General features: G+C 42.7%; 1 protein-coding gene across 6 annotated transcripts in view; it reads right to left on the reverse strand.

The window, feature by feature from the left end:
• Positions 1-22,742, reverse strand: part of DOCK10 (dedicator of cytokinesis 10) — a 142,424-nt gene that overhangs the window by 87,706 nt on the left and 31,976 nt on the right. For 5 of the 6 annotated variants that reach the window (XM_066326275.1, XM_066326273.1, XM_066326272.1 and 2 more), the window contains exon 2: positions 1,814-1,933. In XM_066326275.1, coding sequence (XP_066182372.1) covers positions 1,814-1,933 — 120 coding nt within the window. Of the gene's footprint in view, positions 1-1,813; positions 1,934-13,153; positions 13,364-22,742 lie in introns of those variants that run through there. The other variant, XM_066326274.1, reaches the window with a different exon arrangement.

Consider the following 22,742-nt stretch of genomic DNA (forward strand, 5'->3'; position numbering starts at 1 on the left):
GGAAGTCTTGTGAGAACAGCAGCATTCTCTTTGAATGCAAGTCAAAAAGAGAAACAAATCTGAGATTGAAAAACAGCTACAATAATTCACCCATGACTGACACATGTGGTGAACACGATAGATCCAAAAATAGGAAATCTTTATTAAAGGCAGATTTTTCTCCTATGTTCATTACTTCAGCCAACTCTTTTGGCTGGAGTTTCACTCTGAAGAGACTTTTGCTCATAGGATGTGCTCACTCACAGCCCCAAACTGGATGTATCAACACTGATACACAAAGTCTGCAGCAAGTGTAATCATTAGGAGTTAAACAGAGCTGGCCACCATTTCCTCAGGCATTATCACATTAAATCCCACTCAGAGCCAGCCTGGGCACCTCCTAATTCAGTCAGACATGGATCTCTTTCTACTCAAATGGCTGACCCAGACTTTTGTGCTCAGGTAATATTTCAGCAGGAGGGAGCAGGACTGCAAATAGCTACTCTGCAACTGGAAAACCTGCCTGGGACAAAAGCTCTGAAGTCCTGTCTGGTGACATAGGCTCTTGCCACTGACACTGACTTCAACAGGAGATAACAAAGATGACAGAGGTTTATTGCAAGGATATGGATCCTGCCTACCGTGGCCTTTGCTCTTCTGTGAGTACAGACCACCTCTACCATGGAACTACCTCTCTCATCCATCTTAATCTATTTTTTCTTATTATTTTTTGAATTTAAATAGATTATGCCAAATAGTTGCAAAGCATAACACAGAGGAAACAAAACAGAACTAGCTACTAAAGTCCAGGAAACAACTGCTTGAAATAAAATGAAAATAAGGATATGAAAATATGCTTGATAGACAGAGGTCTTCAGCAGTAGGACAAGATTCTTCTTTCACTGAAAAATTTGCTCCATGGACTTGAGCTCAGTTACTCTAAATCAAAGGGCTCAAGGGCCTTGTGACAGCACAGAGTACGTCTAGTCAGCTTTGTAATGCTAACTTTCAATTTCATAAATTGACAAATGTGCAAAATGGATAAAGGAATTAACAATAATGAGGAAATCTATTCTGTTTAGCTTCTCTCAATCCCATGAGCACATTAACTCAGTTAATGCCACCAAGGAAATAGAGCCATTTAGTAAAACAAAGCAGTCAATTAGATTAAGCTGCCCTCCTAGGACAGTAGCAGTGCCATGAGCTGATGGGAAGGGCCCTCACAGAGCAGTCACAACTGGTCACAAATTGAAATGTCTTTCCATTAGAGAATGCCTATTCATCAAAACCTAAATGTTATACAAAGATGGGGTGATTTTGCAGAAGTTGCTGTTTAATGCAGGCAATCTGCCCATTCACTTGCCTGGCAAAACAACTCCCCTGCCAGTGTTCCACCACGAGAGCTTTCCTCAGCACCAGAGACTAGTGGCCAAATACATCAAACAGAACAGGATCAGAAGTCAGAGATTAAATCAGACTATAACAGCAGGAAGATTCTAGGACTGGCCAAACTAATACAGTGCTGAGCAAACAGACAAGTATACATTATAGAGTAACATCTTTAGTGAGTTCCTGAAATATATCTGGGAACAACCAGGGCTTCAAGCTTTATCTAATCCTGAGCAGTAAAGTCATGCATATCTAAATGTCAGAAAAAAAAACCACCTTAAAGCCAAGTGAATTTGGTGGGAGGGAAGTATGGCATTATGCATGAGTTAAGAAAATCTTAGAGAGCCCTTTGACAACTTCTGGCTCTCCCTCTAGCAGTGGAGATTAAATCAATGAACAGAACAAACCTAAGCAAAGGAATAACACATATTTGCCTTGTACTTACTGAAAAGTCATCATCAGGGAATAATATCAGATCCTTAAACTGGCTGTCCCCAATATTTTTTTCGATCTCTGTAATAACAGCTTCATAATCCAAAGGCTCGAAGAATTTGGGTTTTTCTTGCTGTGGAAAGAAAGAAAAGATCAGGTATCTCTCTACATACAAATCTGCTTTCCTCCCTCTTAGTAACTGAGATCTGTGGCTTTTTTGCTTTTCTACACCAAAGCATGAATAACTTCTCCTTTCCTTCCATTCTGCTCTGCTTGTTGCATCTGAGTTCATGCAGGAGAGTGAAGTGAGGAAGCTGGGCCACTTGTAACAGTCACTCTCCATCTCAAAACTCCAAAGCAATCTGTCAGCTCATTACAGAGACTGAAACCACCATATCAATTTACCTGGAAGTCTCAGGAATTCTCTTTCTCCACAAACACATCAAGAAAATTGATGGACACAGTTTGAACTGAACACAGATAGGACTTTGAGCTAGTATGTTTCAGAGTAAGAAACCTATTTATTTTTATTTCTTTAGTGTCTTACACAATTCATCTTTTGAACTGCTGGCAGCTTGTGAAAGGCACTGTATTGTTTTATTTGGTAATAATCCAAGGTTATTCCCCTGGGATAAACCATCTGGCATCCACCTCCATGGCATCTCTTGTCAGAAAGCAGGACTAGTGTCATCACATCAGTATTACTATTGCCCAAAACAGCAGTAGAGTAAGAAACCACCACAGGAAAAGCAAAGTCACATTGTCTTAAAATACAACCCAAAAATAGAAAAAGAGAAGCCTGCCTGACATGCTAGAATACATTAAACAAATGAAGAGTCATGTACTAGAGTGAGAACATTTGCTCAATTCAAAGATGTAAGCATCAGGGAGAGTGAATGAGAAAGGGCAAGAGAACTGCCAGAAGGGATGGAAGAGAAAGTGATGAGAGAGAAAAAGGACATCAGGGAAAGCAAATGCAGAAACATTTACTCTCTTATTCTGATTCAAAAGTGGACATTAGACAAGTAGTATTTTATCCACTGTTCTTTCATTGGGCTATTCAGAATGATTTAAAATTTCCCTCTGTCTTCCCTAAATCAAAAGCAAGGAGTATTAAAAAAGAAAGCTTTGACAGCTCCATAAAACAAATTTCTCCAATAAGATTGTCCATCATATATGATTTTACCTATCTCATTAATGTATGGTCCAGTATATATATTCATGTACATATACATATACATATTTGAATCCAATGATTCAAATGTGATAGTCCTTCTCCCTTTTGACTTTGCTCTAGAAAGTTCTTGCTTATTCTGGAATCAGAATCATCTCAAGATTTCTTAAGAACATTTTTTCCCTTCTATATTGAGTCCAAGATTCCCCTTGGCATCAAATGCATCTATGAAAAGTTCAATTAAGTATCAGCCACACAGATTAAAACACAGGAATACACATGTTCTTAGAAAGTTATTCAATTGCTGAACAAGAATCAAAATAACTCAGGACCACTGCAGGTCATCTACTCCAACTCTCTGCTTAAAGCATCAAAGCACCACCAAAGTCTGGCAAGGCAATTAAAAAAGTTAGAACTGCTCCTTCAGCAGCTCAATCTATTACCTCTCTTCTCAATCTATTAACTCTCACACTCCCATTTGCACACTTCAGAGTAATAAACTTTTAAAAATCATTACTATTTAGGATTCACAGGCCACAAGCACTATCTACTGATGCTGAGACATAAAAGGACTGTAAAAGACAGGCATGAACAACACATAACACTAACAAATTGAAGAAAATCACGTTAAATATTTGATTTAGATTCTGTGACAGGACTGGACTGTGGTTTTGTGGTGTCCAGTTAAGACAAGGAGCCCTCCTAGGACATAAGACTTCATATGAACCCAGCCACATCACCTTCAGCTGTCCCAAGGCAGTACTTAGCCCTGGCCTGCCCCAGCTGACACACAATGATCCAGTCCTGCTCAAGGAGCTCTTGGGCTGAGTATCAGCCATATCCCTCAGTGAGGTCTCTCTCTGTCTTTTGCTGACAGCAGTTCCCCAGAGGAACCTAATGGGGTCAATTGGCCACATGTCCATACACAGCTTGCTCTCATTCCCTTCCAAAGTGTGTTAGATCACTGCAGTATCTTTTTGACAGGAGTTTCAGACTTTCTGTCACTAAATCTGTCATTGCATCTATTTATTAAATATTATGTTATAAACATACATTTCAAGGATTTAAAACCATGAAGAGAAAACACGAGTGCACACTGAATGTACCATCTGTGCTGTACCACTTGTTCTGGTAATGATACCTAGGCCTCAACAATGTTCACCCAGTTCAGGTTCAGCAGAAAGCAAATTTGTAGTAGTGCTACTATTATCTTCAGTAGGAAACCTTATAGCAACATTCATCAGAAAACTCAAAGTAAAAAAAAAAAAAGTGAAAGAAATACATGCACTGACATTTATAAGGTACCAGTGCTTCACACAGGCATTTTTCCTGTGTAGTGGTTTCACTAAAACATGAACATTTTCTGCAGAAAATTTGTGACATTGACTACACTGATAACCCTGAGCTCATACTGACAGGCTAGTGATTCTGCAACAATCTCAACTCTTAGTAAGACAGGTATGCCACTGAAATCATAAAATGTCTACTCTCCAAAACAAAACATGCGCCAATGCAATCTTAATCTTGGTCAGACACTCCTTGGAAACATCATGAATGTCAGTTATCAAAATCTCCTAAAGAACATTAGGAGAAAATGTTGTAAGAAATGAAATAAATAGAAATGACATAAGTAGTCACCTTCCTATTGAAGTTGTAGACTAGGGAAGAGCTGGGAAACCCCAGAAATCTTGGAACTTCTCTTGAAATATGGGGAAGTCCCACAAAAATGTGTAGCATTTGCAGGTTTTCTACGCCTGTGGAAACTGCCCTTTTTGCTGGGGCTGGCAGAAGGAAGAGGTATTCCTTCTTCCCCCTGGAAATCCCGGTAAGGTTGGGGTGTATGCAGCTACATCCCTTTCAAAATTAATATTCTGCAGATGTTGGGGGGCAAGTGGAGGCAGGGTAAGCCATGTCACATTGCCCTCTCTTTGCTCTTCAATAACTGGCACTGCTCAGAAAGCCACTGCTGAAAGCTACTCAAACACTCCAGGGGAAAACTTCTCCTCGGCAGCTGCAAGGTCATTTACATGAGACAAAAATTCAACTCGAGAAAACCCCGAAGCAGAGGAACACAGCGAGTGTATGAACATCACAGTTTCCACAGCACTAATTCTCCTGCTCCCAGTGCTGCAAAGGGCATGATCTGATGGAAGCATTTTAACAGATGTTAACAGAGGAGTCTTTGGAGAAACATTACACATCTGAGCTAAATACAAGTAGATATGACATTATCAAATCTACTGCAAAACTTTTCAGTGAAGCGCTTCAATATTTATGGTGATGTTTTTTCTACTGATGCAATAAAAATTACATTCTTCCTTCCATGTCAGTACAGCAAAATCCTGTGTAAAATGCAATACTGTATTATGCCAGCTCCCATAAATCAGAGATGCAAATAAAAGCCCATCTTTGTCAATACACTGGCTGCAGAGATAATGTAGTCCATTCCCTGCCAGCATCAAGTATGACAGTATAACAAACGTGATGCCTCTCTTCATCAATTCTGCATGTTCTTACAGACCATAAGACTGCTCTGTGGGCACTGACTCCATCCTTTGCAGAGCCAGTACTCTGGATTTGGCAAGGCTCAGCAGTGCAATGCTTGTGTTGCAGTCGTGATGGGAAGTGGCAGCTGGTTAGTTAGCAGCTTATCTCTGCTGGTGTGGGGTGGCTGCTCGGTTGTTTCCTCCCAAGCAGACAGAAGCAATGATGTTGGGATTAGCAAATTTCTCCCTGCAAGCACTAGCAGAGATCTGTAAATGAGTGGGGCTGATTTAAAGCTAATTTAATAACCACAGCACTGCCTCTTCTCAATATAACTTGTCTGTTCTTTTTGGAAACAGGCCAACGTGGCAATCCGTGCCAAAATCGAATTACGCTGGCTTGGATTTCTGTAATGCTTTTTATATTCTCCATCTCAAGTGAGTAATGAATTTAGCTGTGCTGAAATGGTTGTGAATACATCTAGTAAAAAGGCACTCTCAGACTCCTCACCTGCTACAACATTCTCAGCAGTACCATTTACTTCACACCCTGACTGTGGTGTAGCTTTGTATGTTGTTGAGCCAGCTTTTCCAGCTCTTTTGGAACACTGAAGAGATGTTAAATCAGAGCCAACACCATAGGAGGACAATAGAGTTTCACAGGGGTGAAACCAGTCAGATTCCACCAGTGATATATGGCTTCATTGCCATCACCTTCTAGGTAAAAAAGGATTATATTTCCCAGTAGTAATTACCCAAAATATCCCCATAAATGATATTACAGACTCAAATATGGTACTTGACTTGTCTCCAGATGCACAGACATTGTGCACTGATGCTAGTACCCATCTTTTCTTCATAATTATATCTCACCCTCCTAAAGCTGTATTTCTGTGAACACTCCCTGAAGGAGGAAATGATGTAACAGAGATGAATAGTCCCTGAGCAGTTATCCCAAGAACTTCCCCATTCTAAAAATAAGCTGGACTAACTGCTGTGATTTTCTAATGCTTTAATGTCATATTATTCTGACACCAAATCATGAATATCTAAAATTTATTGAATTTAATAGAGATGTTTAAATTAATTCCTTCTCTTCCATACACAGGAATAAAAAAAATTAAGGAAATGTATAAACACAAAGAAGTTAAATTGATGGACTTCAGTTACCCTAACCCTATCTCTGTGGCAGGAGGATCCATGTTCATAAAGAGAATCAAAACTATTGTGATAGCCAGATTGGTCAAGATGAAGCAAGACTCAGATTTTTTTTATTTCATCCAAGCTATAGCTTGTCAAAAATGATAATTCATTATAGTATACATTTGAAATACTGAGATGGGCACTAGAAAGAGAAAGGGCCACTTACTAAAACTACAGCATCATCTTCCTTCATTACTTTAAACTTATTGATATTATGAACCAAAGCAAATCCCACCAAAACTCACAACAGCAAATTAAACTGCTTTCTAGGATGACACCAATGTGAAGTGCTTCTCACACTCCTTTGTTCTTCTTTTCCTTTCCCCAGTTAAACACTGTGTCTCTGACACAACACATCTTTCTGTGTTTTCACATGGTTAATATACGTAGCTAATTATATTCCACCAGGGCAGACCAACTTCAACTGAATATTTCTTTGCCAAGCCTGTCCAAACTGAAGCTAAAGAACAGCCAGGACTCCATGTGATTTGGAGAAAATGTAGCATAAAGGCTGAATTTAACCCTGTCTCAGATATGCCAGAGATCCAGCATGCCCAGCAGTTCTGAGATGTGCTACTGCAGCTGCCTGAACGCTCAAGGAGCTGAAGCTGAGGCTATAAAACAATTTGGGTTTTGCGGAATCACCAAAACTTTTGCATTTCTGTAGGACCAATGTATGTCTATGCACAGGGCAGCAGACCAGTTTGGCACCTGGGGTGAATTCCATGGGAAGGAAATCTCCACTGGGTGTACCTTTTCCCCCAACAGACCGTGGGTGAGCAGCCCAAGACCCCGTGTACTCCTGGCAGGGAGTCCCAGGGCAGCATTTAAATCCAGCAGCCACCGTGGGATTAAGGTGTCCCCAACACCCTCAAGCACCTGAGCTGGCAGTGACAGGAATCACCCACTCAAAATGCTTCACCCACAGGCCTGCCCTCCCCCTGCTCCCAACACACTCTGCACCATGGTTTCCTCTAAGGAAAAGAAGGTTTGCATTTCAAGCACAGGGCAGGCAATTCAAGGTCTGCAAAAGGTATCTGGGGTATGGATTGGGAAGCACAGCCAGAACCAGCAGGCAGACGGTCTCTCCTTTTGATTCAGATCTCCTCCTCTCTTTATGACTGCCTGGCCTGTTCTGCATCTATTTACAGTCAACAAACTCTCTGGCCACATTATAAAGGCTTCTTTTGGCTCAGTATGTGATCCACAAAGTCAACAAATTTATTAAAATTAGTGGTACAAAGAAAATTTTCTTTGACACACCCCCTTCCACCTTAAAATACATTCACTTGTCAGGTCCAAAATGTTTAATTTGTTATGACTTTCAGTAAACCTTGGAGAATTGCACTTGGAAAGAATCCAGTCAGGGCTGCACAGCACAACTAATATACTCTTCAGTGTCAGCACTGAAGCCAACGTGCCAATAAATTTCATTAAGGGGATTGCCAGTTCCCACACGATTCTGCTACAGAGAAAATCACAAAGAACTACGAAGAATCCAACCCCTAGTTCTTAGTGATTCAGAAATTGCTTGCCAAAACGCTATATATACCCATCAGCTCAAGCAGAGCAAAAGAAAGGAAACCTGTTGAAGACCCTTCTGGGAATAACAAAAGTGAAAAGTAATTTTCATTCTTTAAAGCCTCTTTATTCAAAGAAAGTTCTGATTCATACCAATAAGTGAGCTGATTGACTAAATGAGACGTTGTACAAAGAGAAGCTGGGATAGGATGAGTCCTAATTGCTTACACTACCATTGTTTTGCGGATCACAGTCTATGTAAATCTACTTTGGATTATGTCCCAGCTTTAAAAATTACCCTAAGAGAATTCAGCATGTCTTGAAAAATAGAAACACTTCTCATGTGGATGAGCTAACTCAAAACTTTGATGTCACAACTGATGGTCCATCTGGAGCCCTCAGTGGCACAGGGAGCTGCTCCAGCACAGCGACCCACGAGCAGCCAGGGCCACAACTGCTCAAGCCACAGAGATCTGTTCTCAGGCCCCTGGGTGTGACCCACTCCTTCTAACACCTCTTGTTTCTCAAGATAGAACTTATCATTCCTTTCACTATTAATTTTGAAAGCCCTAGCCCTCATAAAACGACCTCCCTGATGGGTAAACTGTGGAAGCCACTCAGGACTGCTGGTTCAGCAAAGCATCAAGCTGGGGGGAGAAAGGAGATGTTTTGTGCTATGTTCGACTTGGGCATATGCATTTCCTGAATTTCTGTTTCCCAGCCATGACTGTGCACCTGGCACTGCAGCCTTGTGCACGCCTTCAGCTCTGGAATGTCAGTGCATGGGCATGTCCATCTTCATGGACTAGCGCTTGTCCTTTTAGACAGCTGATAAAATTATCAGTACAATCTGCAAAAATCATTCAGGGTAACAAGGCAACAACTTACTCATCCTCTCTGCTTAGGCAGTATCTTGAAACTCTCCTTAGGAAGGAGATTAAAAAAATTAATCTAATCATAAAACTACTAAAATCAGCCACTGACAAGAAAGTGCTAAGTTTAAAATTTGGATTTAACTGGTTGGCTTTTCAAAATGTCAAGAATAACAGCTTCTAAATAGTGAGGACTTCAGAAGCCTAGACTAAATATTTGCCCATAGGTCACCTCAGGGAAAAAACAAGAAAGTTTTGTAAAGCATCATAAGGTGATTTTTTTTTTAATAATTTACATAGACCTCGAACCTAGCAACACTCAGCTGCTTTCTCTCCCCTTACCTGACCTAAACCTGGAAAAAAAAGTGCAGTTTTAGCAACAAAAGGCTTTCTTTGAATCTACCACACAGAACCTATTCATAAAGAAAGCAAGCAAAAGCCAAAGACACAATCCACTCCTCTTCATGCAAACATCTGGAGAGACAGGTAGGTGCTGGAAAGGGACTGGGCAGAAGGGATGGGAACTGTGGGGGAGCAGAGAGGAGCTGCCAACAGAGCTGGAGTGTTCTGCTCAGGCACTTGCCTTGTTGGTGATTACTTCAGTCCAGGGTAGGAAGGAAAAGGGCATTGTCCTGCCCTGTGCACCACAAAGGGGACGCTGAAGTGGGTCTAGTTCAGCTGCTCTGGAAGTATGCTTTGCTTCATGTCTGCTTCTTCTAGCACAGTCTGAGGTGGGCAGAGCCACAGCCCCAACCAGAAACGTTAACAAAAACAAAGGTTAACAAAACCTGCAAGCTTGCACACAGTGGATTTGACCAAAGCTTGTCAGCTTCTAGTATAAAGTTTATGTCAACAGCACTTCTGAGTCTGTGGGTCCATGGGTGCACACACACACACATGTATCTATGTGTAACTTCACACAGACTGTCTTTGTAGGCTCAGGAAAATCTATATTTAAAGAAAAGATGCTCCCCATTTTTGGCCTTAAGCAGCACTCCTAGCAGAGGTAGAAGCCAAGCTCTGACACCTATAGCACCTACACAGCAATAATAGAAGTGGATGGAGCAGCAGGATGGTCCTCTCCATTTGTGCAAACTGGATGACTTTGGGAGACAGAGGGATCTGCCCATGGTTATTTGTGCACAGGTTCAGGGGAAGAACAAAAAGAAGGACGTGCCAGGTGTTCCTACCTCACCCACCCCTCTACCAGGTTCATCCAGCACAAACCTGCTGCTAAAATGGGGTAGATTTTACATAACATCATGTGCAGTACAGGATTGTCTTTGAAACAGTTTTATTTACTTTGAAACTTAAGATTTCTTTTTAGCAGACTTTGGGTTTAGAGTACATAGAAAAGTTTGTTTTTCATGGACTGAAGGGAAAGTTCTCATGTCTGTTGATTAGATCACACTCTGATGCTAAAGACTTTGATCACTACTGTATTCTGATGAAGTTGCAAGGCAGTGCAAAGGCAAACATCCATTCTTCATTTTCTATTAAAACAAAATTTAGATGTTTGAAGACCTAGACATGTCGACTGAGCAAGCAACTGTTTTGAAAAGGGCTCAACCACTTCAGAAGCAAAAACAACTCACAAAAATGTTTGCATTAGCTCCAAATAAACTTTTCAAAGACATCATTCGACTTCTAGAGTACTTAGTAATAAGTCACTGTCCCATGGGGAAAATCTCATATATGGTGTTCTGCTTCATTTTACTCAGTGAATAACCCTCTTTCTCTAGCTGCACTATGGTTACATACCTCTTCACAAGTAATAGGTATTTCTCATGCTACATATCTGAGTGAATGACTCTAAATATTTCCACAGAGGCTTTATGTGTAAAATTAACATCATCAGAACATGACCACCATAAACTCAGCTCTCACGATGACGTTAAACTTGTAATTGTTTCCTTGACATCAACTCCCCTCCCAGTCAATTATCTGGCCATCAATGCATTTACACACACAGGATGTAAATGAGAGCAAAATCTGGTCAACCACACTGAGCTCAATCGTCAACCTACCATCAATTAAAGTTAATCCAATAAAAATCAGTCTTACAAAAAAAAAAAAAGAGTTTCCAGCAAATAATGCAAGACCATCTACAGAAAACACAGATCAAAGAATAGTATATGAAGAAATGCACTCTTTGAGTAAGGTCCCCATCCACAAAAGCCTTTACAGCTGCAGTGGGAGCTGACACTACTTTGAAATCTGTGTGGAGGTGCAGAGGGCTGATGCATGAAGGAGAGATTGGCTGCTGGTTGATAGCAAAAAGTGCCTGTAGGCCAAAGATTTAACATGCTCCAGTTATGAAATATTGGGCAGAAAGACACAGATTGCAAGGCACAAAAGTAAAGCCAAGTGTGCCTGCATTTCCTAGGGGCTAAACACGCTACTGAGAAACACATCTACAGAGCAATATGACACAGTGACCCATCTTAGTCTGTCTTCTGTTTGAAAAGAACAGAAATCAGCACAGATTCCCCTGCAAAGCTGAGCTGTGTTGCTGACATACAGCAGCCATCCACATCAGGGGAAGCGCAGTGTGACCCACAAGCCTTGTTTCCTATTGCCAGTTACAGGCAACAGGCACAGGGTTACAAGTGCTCTACATTTTAGGTCTAACTACAATACATTGTTGATATTTCTGTTTGGCTCCGCTAAATTGAATGCTCAGTTGCTGTTATCTGAGCATACACGCAAAAGGGAACAAATATATTCCTCTTTATCTGCAGGCAGGCTGCTGGCTTATTGTTACCATCTGGACTTTATTTCCAGCCATCCTTTTCTGTAAGGCTGCGCTAATAAAGTACACTCAGGATTTGTACAACAATGACAAAAATCCCTCCTCACCAGGATTTAAGAGGATGCCAAGTAAGCAGTGCCTACCTCCTACCAAAGCCTTGTGAACTGCCAGGGTTAGATGCTTTCAGCAGCACCAGTAGACGAAAGCAGTTGATTCCTGGGACCCTTGACCACGGAGTTCAAACATCATCTTTGTCTGCACACCAATAGTTCAGGGCAGCAGAAACTACCATAAAAGAGCCTTGTCAAAAAGATCTATTTCCATGTAAAGCATCTATCCAAAAAGGCAGCGAGTCGCAAGCAAAACCCAAACACTACTAGATGAACCACAAACCATCCTAACTGGTGACCAAGTGTTACAACTGCAAAGTTCTTTTCCTTCCTACTTAAAAAAGTTAATGAGAATACTCTTCTTGGTTGTATTATCACTGATTCTGTTACACTGAACATGCAGAAAAGCCTCAAAAGAGCCCTTTGCACGCACACGCAAACAGAGTAATTGGATGAACCAAACTATGGAAGAAAACCAAACACCTCTTGCCTTGAGGAAAAGGATTCATTGTCTCTTCTGGGGAAGCCATTAAATGTTTTATGAGCTAAAGCAGACTTTCAAGCCTGAAAACCAAGACTCCTCAACAGCAGGCTCTGTTTTACCTCTTGCTGTCTGCAGTTTCAATTTCAGTCAGGAAAGGTTAGGCACAACGCAGTCAATGTGAGCTTCCCACTGCCCCACAGCGCACTTTTAGGAGGCTCAGTCCTGTCCCAAAAACGTCAGTGGCAAAGCTGCTGTGTAGCCCATGGGACAGAACCTCGTCCTAGCTTTCCATCAAAGGCTCTGGAGCTTTCTCCAGTGGCTCCCTGCACTCCCTGCACTGTCTTCCTCCTCTTTCTGGCCTTGAGAGGTGCCCATCACAGATCACGAACTCTGAAACAGCACAGAGGAACTTTCCACTCCAGAAGCAGCACTACGAATTTTCATGGAAGTTCCAGACACTTGCTCTAGGTGCCAGAGAGACTATCAAACACTGTTGCTCTCCGCATGTTTCTGATCAGCAATGTGAGGCTATAAAAGTTTCCTTAACGCGCCTGAGTTCTGTAAACTCCTGAACTCTCTGTGCTTCAGCCTCATTCTCCAGTGCTCAGTCCCCAACCACAGACTGAACGAGGCTTGGTGAATCCCACATAAACAACGAGCAATAAATCCTACTCTTTCCAAAGCGCAGTTCCAAGAGTGACCTGCAACTTCTTAGCCATTTCTCAGAAGAGGTGGAAGAAGGGTGCATACTCACACAGCTTAATCTCTGAATTTCTCCTTGATTCACTCTCCTAACAGTCTTTCTCTTCCTCCGCAGTTCACTGGGCTCCCTTCTGAATCTCCCACGAAAGCTCATTGTATCCGTAGGAATTAAGCAGCCGACAAATATCTGTTTAAAAACTGTGCTCCTTTAACCTCCTTCCTTCAGCAGCTTCAGCACAACAACTGGAAGCTGCATATGCTGTTCAGAAGGGAAGTAGGTCTAAGTTACACGCTGTATCCACAGTAACTGAACAGAAAGAAGAAGAAAACCAGCAATAACTCATTTCTTCCTGTGAACAACATTCTGCTATTAAGGCAAGAGCGTCTCATTAAACCATAAATACACCCAGTCCCCACCTCTAATGCAAATCGAAATAGGAAGTTGTAGAAAAAACGCTGCAAGTGAACATCTATCTTTGTCTCAAACACCATGACATCCTTTCTCCTCACCACCCTGCCTGATTCAAAAGCTGAAACAGCTGCATTCTTACTTCATGTGTGTGTGTGTGTGTGTGTGTGTGCAAGATAAAAAAAGTCATTGACAGAACAGCCATCTCCTACAGAGCCCCTTGGTAGCCAGCTTGGACCACAGAGCACGCAGTGACAGGTTTGTGCTGCCAGGGCCGTCTCTGCTTTTGGACCAAGGTAGCTGTTCCCCTTTCAAAGCTGTGTGAAACACCAATAAGAGGAAGAACTCTGCAAATTCCTAAATTTGCAGACAGTTATAAAAAGGGGAAAAAACAGAGAAATTCATATGCTAATGCCCAAAATACAAAATTTTTGGCTTGTAAAAAACAGATTTTAGAAGTGCTTGTAACCTGCCAGCTAAGAACCTGCTTGCTTCACACCCTGCCTCCACACCTCAGGGGAAGGAAAGCGGCCAGACTGAGCCTGCTCCTCAGATCTCCCACACATGGGAAATGCCAGCAGCTCCCCTTGCCCACTGCCCCACACAGGGGAAATGCCAGCAGCACCATGACAAGTGAGAAGCCCTCACTCAGTGCCTCATAACTGCAGTGGCTACAGCAGCAGTGACATAGCCGGTCAAATTACTCTTAATTAAGGTAGGAAACTCACCCTGTACTCAGTTGCCCAAAGGCTGGCAGGGCACAAAGGTCTTTTAAAACTGAACAAACCCCCTCAGTGCCCACACATGTGCAGGCACACACACAGACCCTTTTCTTCTTTGTTCCAGCTGAGGATTCATCCTGCTGCTGCAGCAATGCTGCACTCCCCTATGCACACAGCCCTTATGAGGCATGTATTAGGTTTTTATTTCTATTGAATATCTGTGTGCATAGCTAGGACAAAGGGATAGTTTTTCTGCTTTCTCAGTCTGTATTTTTTGCCAACTGGACAATAAGCATCATTCTCACAACTTGTTTGAATTATTTAATTACTCTGTTTGAGATTTTCAACTTTAGCCTGAGTGCCATTTTTTTTTTCTTTCCAACAAATAATTCTGACTTCTACAAACTCTAGGAACTCTTTCACACCTTTCTCAAGATTAGTAACATTTGATCCAAAGTAACAGACCTCTGCAGGAGCTCCAAGGGTTGTTCCATATGCTAGGTTTCCATTCCAGGAGAGCAGAGACACTGAGCCTACCACGTCTGACCTGAACACCACAAAACCACATCCTGATCAGTCACTTTCCTCTTCCTAAGTTAAAACATGGTGCTACTCTTGAATTAACCCCTCATCTCATCATTATCTTTGTCGTTCAGCTTTGCCGTTGAGAAGATCACCTCCTTTAAACTGAGTGCTACCAGCCTGCTAAAACAGATTTCACTGTACTCTTAGTGATGAAAGACATCTGTCTGGCACTAGGAAAGAAAAAAGACAACAGAAACCCTTTGCCAAGGTATGCAGACATTTCAAGTAGCTACCAATATAGAAGCTCAGCATTAACCAATCTGGAATCACCCTTGTTTTCTCTCAAACTACCAGGCTATCTCTACAGGAGTCCCTGGTGCCTCTCGTGTAACACAGGGAATGAGGCTGCCAAGACCAGAGGTCCTTGCCAGAAGTTAAATTTAATGCTGGAATCATCAGCTCTGCTGGCTTAACTTTGGGCAGGTATCAGCTCCTCTCAGAGGCTCCTTGGCTTATCCAGTCCTTAACTCAAGTGTCACACAGAAGCAGCAGAGCCCCATCCTTCCTTTCCCTGGGAAGGCTCTCCTCAGCTTCCTGCCTCCCACAGCACAGAGGGGCCTTTCCAGGGTGCCCTTTCCACTGAGATAAGGGTCACCAGCGCTTACTGAAACTTTAATGAACTTGACTTACTCCAAAATAATACAAAAGATGAACTTAGGTTCAAGTTTCCAGCTGGTCCTCATCCAGTTTACTCCACTGAGTGTCTTTTGTCCAAATGATTTTCATTCCTAATATTATTATTAATCCTCATTTATTGCCATATCTCTGGCAGATAGGTTTTCAGGAACAATACTAAAATCACTGTATTTTCTCAGCACCAAGGCATTAAAAAGTTGAAGCACTGAAACAACAAATAAGCTACAGGATTCACACAGAGATATGTACCAAAATAATAGTAAACAACTGCAAATAAAGACTCCACTTTCTTAGATCTATTTTGGATGCAAATCCCTCTTGCAATGGGGAATAACAAAACCATTCAAATGTCTAATAATGCTTTGTCCTGTAGCAAAGTACAAAGCAAACTTCATTAGCATCAGTGTGACTGTAAAAGATTTCCTAATTTTTCCTCAAGACTTCTCTGTCTCTTCAGTTGAAGATGCCAGATAATTTTAGATGATGATAAAATTGGTCATGGTATGTTAATATGAATAAAGCTCCTGTGCTGCTTTGAAATTCAGAACTACAATGTATAAGGTGAGAAGTAGTATCCATACCTCAAGGTATTCCAAGAAGAGAGTTATTTGGCCCAGGAAAACCACAAGCCTTGGATTACATTTGTGAACTGCTGCACCCAATTCATAGAGTCAAAATAAGGATGCTGATGCCCTTCAAAAAAACCCAATCTGTTATGTAAAGTAGTCAATTAAGTGTTTGATTGCCTTCTGCTCTGCTTTGTGGGACATGTTCATCTACTCCCAGCAGTTTTCAGAAATGTATGAATATCCAGAAGGGAAGAACAATGATATTTGATATCTCTGCTCCAGTTAAGGAAAAACTCTGCATTCCTTCTGCTGCAGAGCCACTAGCATTTAATGTTCCAACATGGGTCACAAGTTCTTTGTAACTTTTAATTCCCTTTTCTTCCATTTCTTCTAGAATTTCTCATTTCCCTTTTAGATCTATTCATTGTCAAGCTTCATTTATTTCAGTTTGAATTGTGATATACAGCAATACGTAAAAAATGCCACTGAACAAGACTAATTCAGTGCTACAGTACATCATGTGATCATTGGAAGGTGCATTTCAATAGTGCTTTGCATAGAGAGATACAAAATTTCAGTTCCTGAAGTGTGTATCTTCAACATAAAAGACACCCCAAAACAGGCTGAATATTTGGGCTGCTGTGTAGCAAATAATCAATTCCTCATACGGTCCTCCTACAATAATACAATCTACCAGCTCCAACCAAAAAGTATTGAGGACTGATACTCTTGTTTGTCACACTGGCATATTTTTCCACACAGATTTAGAGAAGAAAAGAAAGATCTCATGCAAACATCAAATTCATAGCAAATTTCAGGGAATGAATGCTTCCCTTCAGCTCAGGACTTCTGTCTGCGAGCAATCCTGACCTCAACAAACAGAGTGCAAGTCAAAAACACAATCTTGACTTATGCCAGTGAATATACAAATAATTGCATAATCCTGACTCAGGCCTTTTGTTTTACAGATTTGAGAAAAAGTTTCATTAACAAGGAAGAAAACTCCTTTTGCTGGAACAAGCTGCATCAAATCCACATTATGTCTATGCTAAGGTTAAATTCTGAAATGAAACACAAGCTTTTCACAAAAGAAACTTGTTTCATTTATAAACTAAGACCTCTGTGATGACAGTGACACTGCCATTCAGAAACTCTGCGCAGCCTAGACCAGTACTGAGAGATCTTCTGACACACTTAATGTTTCTGAACTTGGCAGAATGTAGATAAGAACCTTCCTAGAACGGCTTGTGGCACTTCTGGCACTTCAGAGTTCTTGGTAGAACCACTACAATCGAGTTGTAGAAGAAAACCCAGAGGATGCCAGCCCTGCCCAACACCCAGCCCCTGGGGCTGATCCAGAAACATCCTGCACTCTGTGCCCACGGTTACAGGTTGGCACTTGGGGAATAGGCAGCTATTAGCTCAGGTACTGGGGTGAAGAAGCAAAATCATGGTTCCTGGAGAGGGTCACAAAGAGCTCTATATATTTTCCCTTTTAAATTTTAATATTTTCTATTTTTACCTAATTTTCTTCAGAATTTGGAGACGTTGGTGGTGTGCTCATCTTCTGAGGCCAATAACGAGGAGATTTACACAGTTAATATCCCCCAGCATCCAGGCAGAGCAGGTATACAGGCCGATGCTGCTTTTCATGCCTTCAGTGTTAACCCCCAGAAGTCCCCCAGCAGGTCTGTGACACCCTGAACAGGGCAGTGCCAGCAGCCAGAAGCCAGCTCTGTGTTTGGACAAAGCCAGCAGGATCAGACATTACACACTGTCCTTTCTGTGCTCAGAATGCTCTCTAGGACACTGATTGCAATAAGTGGCCACACAATGGATGTGCTTTTTTCAGATATGACAGTCAAAAATCTCCTAATGGGGCTGTGAGACTAAAGCTGAGGTGACAGGGGCTGGACACCACGCGCTCATCTTACCTGCATCGGGAGGAGCGGGTGCTCTGGACTGGTTTGTGACTGCACCTAAAACCTGCACTTCCCAGAAGCTTCATGTTGGACAGGTAAAGCAGATCATTACCCTGGGGCCAGGGACAGATGGATGCTTTTTACTAGCACCTAACAAAGACAACAGAAAGCACTAGTGGCCTCCATCCCAATCCCTTTGTCAGACTGAACATTCTCTCCTCTCCTCCTCCCTCCATCAAAAAACTCCCAAATCAAACCAAGAGGTCATATTTTGGAATTGAATGCTCATTATTGGTCCATGAACATCTGAACATGTGCTAAAAAAAAAAAAAAAAAAAAGAAAAAAAAAAAAAAAAAGGAAAAATATGAAACCAAAACAATGTAAACAGAGAGGTAAAACAACTGAGGTAGAAACACTACACCTAAAGCAACATTTTGCAAAGCCCTTCTGGTATTGAATCAACTGAAATCAAATGACATTGTTTTTTTTGAGTAATACGACTGCACCTATGGTCTAACAGCTTAAGCTGATCCATCAAGCCTTGCATACAAACACCCCACAAAGCCTTGAGAGCAGCTGGTGCTTGCATTTTGCCCACACATCCATACAGCTTGCTCTGACCAGGCAAAGGGCTGGGAATCCATCACAGTTAAAACGACATTAGCACACAAGGTGAGCTCTCCAAGGCAGGGGGACGGTGCCCCTGCATAAATATCCATGAAAAGCAGCTCTTCTATCTGTCAGAGCTCTGCTAACAGATCTTTCCAGATAGCACTCCCTGATGTCAGAGACTCCAACTGTGTCAATCCATCTCTCTGCTCTTCCCAGGCAGATCAGCATGCTGATCTCAGCAATTCCTCCCTCTTGTGCCTCCACCTTCTCTTTGTGCCCCAGCTATCAGTGCACTCCCACAGAACACATTTGGGAGAGGTTGCTGTGTCCCTTTGCCCTGCATGCAAGGCTGAAACAGCTGAAGTGGTGGTGACAGGAGCCATCCCCAGGCTGTCCTTGCCAGACGGGAGGACAGAGACCCCCACCTGTGGGCAGAGGGGTCCCTGATGGGGCTGAGGAGAAGCTCTTGGGAGAGAATTGAGCAACTCCCAGCCCGACTGCTCACACAGCACCTGATGGCCATTTCATCACCTCAGCCTGCCCATGTAAGCACAAGGGCTGGCTGGTAACACTCACACCCCAAAAGCCACTTGCTACCCCACTTTGCTGAGTTTACAGCTCCTAAAGACCATCCTGTTGTCCTTCTGTTTGGGAAGCAGGCTCAGCTGAGCCAGGGGCAGTCCCTCCCTGTCCCACAGCCTGAGAATGCTGCTGCCCCTGCACACACCATCCTCCTGCCCCTGCACACACCATCCCGCCCCTGCACACACCATCCTCCTGCCCCTGCACACACCATCCTGCCTCTGCACACACCATCCTGCTGCCCCTGCACACACCGTCCTGCTGTCCCTGCACACACCATCCTGCCCCTGCACACACCATCCTGCCCCTGCACACACCATCCTGCTGCTGTCCCTGCACACACCATCCTGCCTCTGCACACACCATCCTGCTGCCCCTGCACACACCATCCTCCTGCCCCTGCACACACCATCCTGCCCCTGCACACACCATCCTGCCTCTGCACACACCATCCTGCTGCCCCTGCACACACCATCCTCCTGCCCCTGCACACACCATCCTGCCCCTGCACACACCATCCTGCCTCTGCACACATCATCCTGCTGCTGTCCCTGCACACATCATCCTGCTGCTGTCCCTGCACACACCATCCTGCCTCTGCACACACCATCCTGCCCCTGCACACACCATCCTGCTGCCCCTGCACACACCATCCTGCCTCTGCACACACCATCCTGCCCCTGCACACACCATCCTCCTGCCCCTGCACACACCATCCTGCCTCTGCACACACCATCCTGCCTCTGCACACACCATCCTGCCCCTGCACACACCATCCTGCCCCTGCACACACCATCCTCCTGCCCCTGCACACACCATCCTCCTGCCCCTGCACACACCATCCTCCTGCCCCTGCACGCACCATCCTGCCCCTGCACACACCATCCTCCTGCCTCTGCACACACCATCCTCCTCCTGCCCCTGCACACACATTTAACAGCATCATTTCAGCAGCTTTCCAAGCTGGAAAGCCACCTGCAGCTGGCACCAATACACTCCTTTGCCACAAGGCTGAAGGATGAAAATGAAAAGGGCCTTGGAGAACCTAACGATGGTCTCATTTCCAGACACCATCCCCTCAGCCCTCGTGTCTGCTGCCATTGCTCTCCTCGCCCCAGCCCTGAGGGCAGAGCCCTGGGGGGGCACAGGGAGCAGGGCACTGGTTCTGTGCCATGGTGCTGCCAGCTGCTCCCCTGTGCCAGTGCCAGGCTGCCCAGGGCACTGCAGCCACCCCAGCCTGCTGCCCCAGCCTGGGGACAAACTGGGCTGCACTTTCTCTCTCTAAGCGAACAAAATGCTGCTTCTTACACCAGCAATCGGGTTTGAGGAATAAACTTCCCATTAGCAATGTTGTCCTGCTGATGTGTACAAAAGCAAAATATGCAATTGCTTTAATTTCTTCTTTAGCTTGATCCGATGGGAAATTTCAAACAGACATTATCCCTTTTGTTTTCATCTGCTTGGATTGGAATCAGCCCTTGATAGTAACACACGCAGTGATAAAGGGACAAGAAAGGTGATTAAATAATTTAATAGTCTGAATTTACACTATCTCCAGACATGAAAATGCAGTTGTGACTTTGGCTCCTGTTGCTTGCTTTTCTGACTGTAATTTTATTCCTTTTTATTCAGGTCTATACTATGCTGCAAAAATGATTTTTTCCTTTTTCTTTACTGAGAAAAACCTCAGATCAGACATGTGGTTTATAAAGAGAATCCACACTTTCACCCAAATTTCCAGCTGGAATAACTGAAGCAAAAGGAAGCTGGGCAACTCACTCATTTACTCAAGGTCACAATCAAAAACTACAATACTATAATATTGATGTAAAATATCCTAGAATCCTCTCCTTTTTTTTCTTTTACTTTTTAAACACTAAAACACTCTCTCCTCTATACATGTGCAAGCTGACTGTACAATCATTATTATGTTTGATATCATATATTTGTAATTCACATTCAATGTCACAAATTCCTATATACCCTCTTCTAGCGCCTGTGGGCATCTTAAGCAATTGAGAAAGCAACTGCATGTAATAATTCATCATCTGGATCCTGTAATTGAAAGCTAAATAATGGCATTTTGGAAGAGACAAAAAGCACACAAATTTCAAAGGCAAATAAGCAAGATTATTTTCTCATTTTAGAAAAAAAAAAGGTGTAAAGTACAAAACTCTGCAAGTCATATTTACATTAATTAACTTTGGTGTGTGGAAAAGAGAGAAAGACAATTTGCACCCTTTTGACATTGCCCTTCTCTTTTTGTTCCCCTGGAATACAAAAAATGAAACAGCATCATCAAATTGTGCCAGCGTCTGATATGGTATTTCTCACTCTGACACAGCTTTCTGGAAACCCAGAGAATTGTTTCACCTTTCCAGGCCTTGGTGTTAAATTTCTTAATTAAGAACTGCTTATCCTAATTGAGACATAAAAAATATGCAATCTTCAGTATTACCAAAATAAGAAGGCAAAAATCAAAATAAGAAGAAAAATACCCAAGTGGCAGTGCTTAGAGTCCTTGAGTGAGCACATGTAAAGTCATCAAAATTACATGTAACCCAACCTTCACCAAAAAAAGAGAGATAATGCAATGCATCAAACCCTTCTCCTTCAGTTATCCCATGCCAAATTTCAGTTTTTACAAGCACAGTCATAACATGTGGGATTTAAACCACATTTCTGCACCTGTGTCTGCAGGTGCTCAGGTAGAAGTGCAGAATATGGTCACTGTAGCAGTATTTCTGCTGAATACCCTTTCAATCTGCACTCATGCAGGTTCCCAGCCTGAAACAGTATCAGCATATTTACTAGTCCTCAAAGACTTCTCTCTCACAAATTTTTTTCAGTCATTCTTCAAAACTACACATTTTGTGGCAGGAAAATTCAGTTTTAATGTTAATTCTGTACATTATTTTCCCCCTCAAAACTTGTCCCCCATAAGTTTAATCTGATGATCCCTAGTTCATCTTCTCTCACTTTTCTGAGAAAAAACTGCAAGCAAAGTCTACATGCCTCTGACCATTCCTGATTTGATGACTCTCATCATATCCCCTGATAGCTATTTTCCAGGCCAGTCCAGGCCCAGCCTTTATGTACAAATGTAGTCATGGACTAATTTTGCTGATCCTCCTCACCCTTCTCTGTAATTTTCCAGTTCCAGTAAATCTGTCTGAATTCTGTGAGGTATTAAAGGCCTCCCAAGAAGCTGCTATAGAACTCTTCTATATTCAAGGATAGATCGAAAAGCAGAAATTATTTACGATTTCTCAGTGAACTGGAAAACAGGACCAAAACTATGTCATTCTTAACACAGTAAAGCTGCTCGAAGCTTCCAGGTCCCAGCCCCTGCAAGGCAGAGAGCTGAATCATAGTGATTCCTCTTCCTTCACCCTTTCTGGATGATTTTCTCCAAAGGGATGAATCCAAGCCAGTATTCCTCCCTTTGTGTTTCTCCCTACTGCCATGTCCTGCTCTTTGTATCCAACACACAGACACAATTGTTTGCACCTTTACACTTGCCTTATATCAACCCTAAACTGGTCACTGGCAACTGACTCTCTACCAGGAGGTCTTTTTTAAATTAGGAAATTCTGGGGGGTT

The sequence above is a fragment of the Sylvia atricapilla genome, chromosome 10, assembly GCF_009819655.1.
Source record: "Sylvia atricapilla isolate bSylAtr1 chromosome 10, bSylAtr1.pri, whole genome shotgun sequence".
Taxonomy (NCBI): Eukaryota; Metazoa; Chordata; class Aves; order Passeriformes; family Sylviidae; genus Sylvia; species Sylvia atricapilla.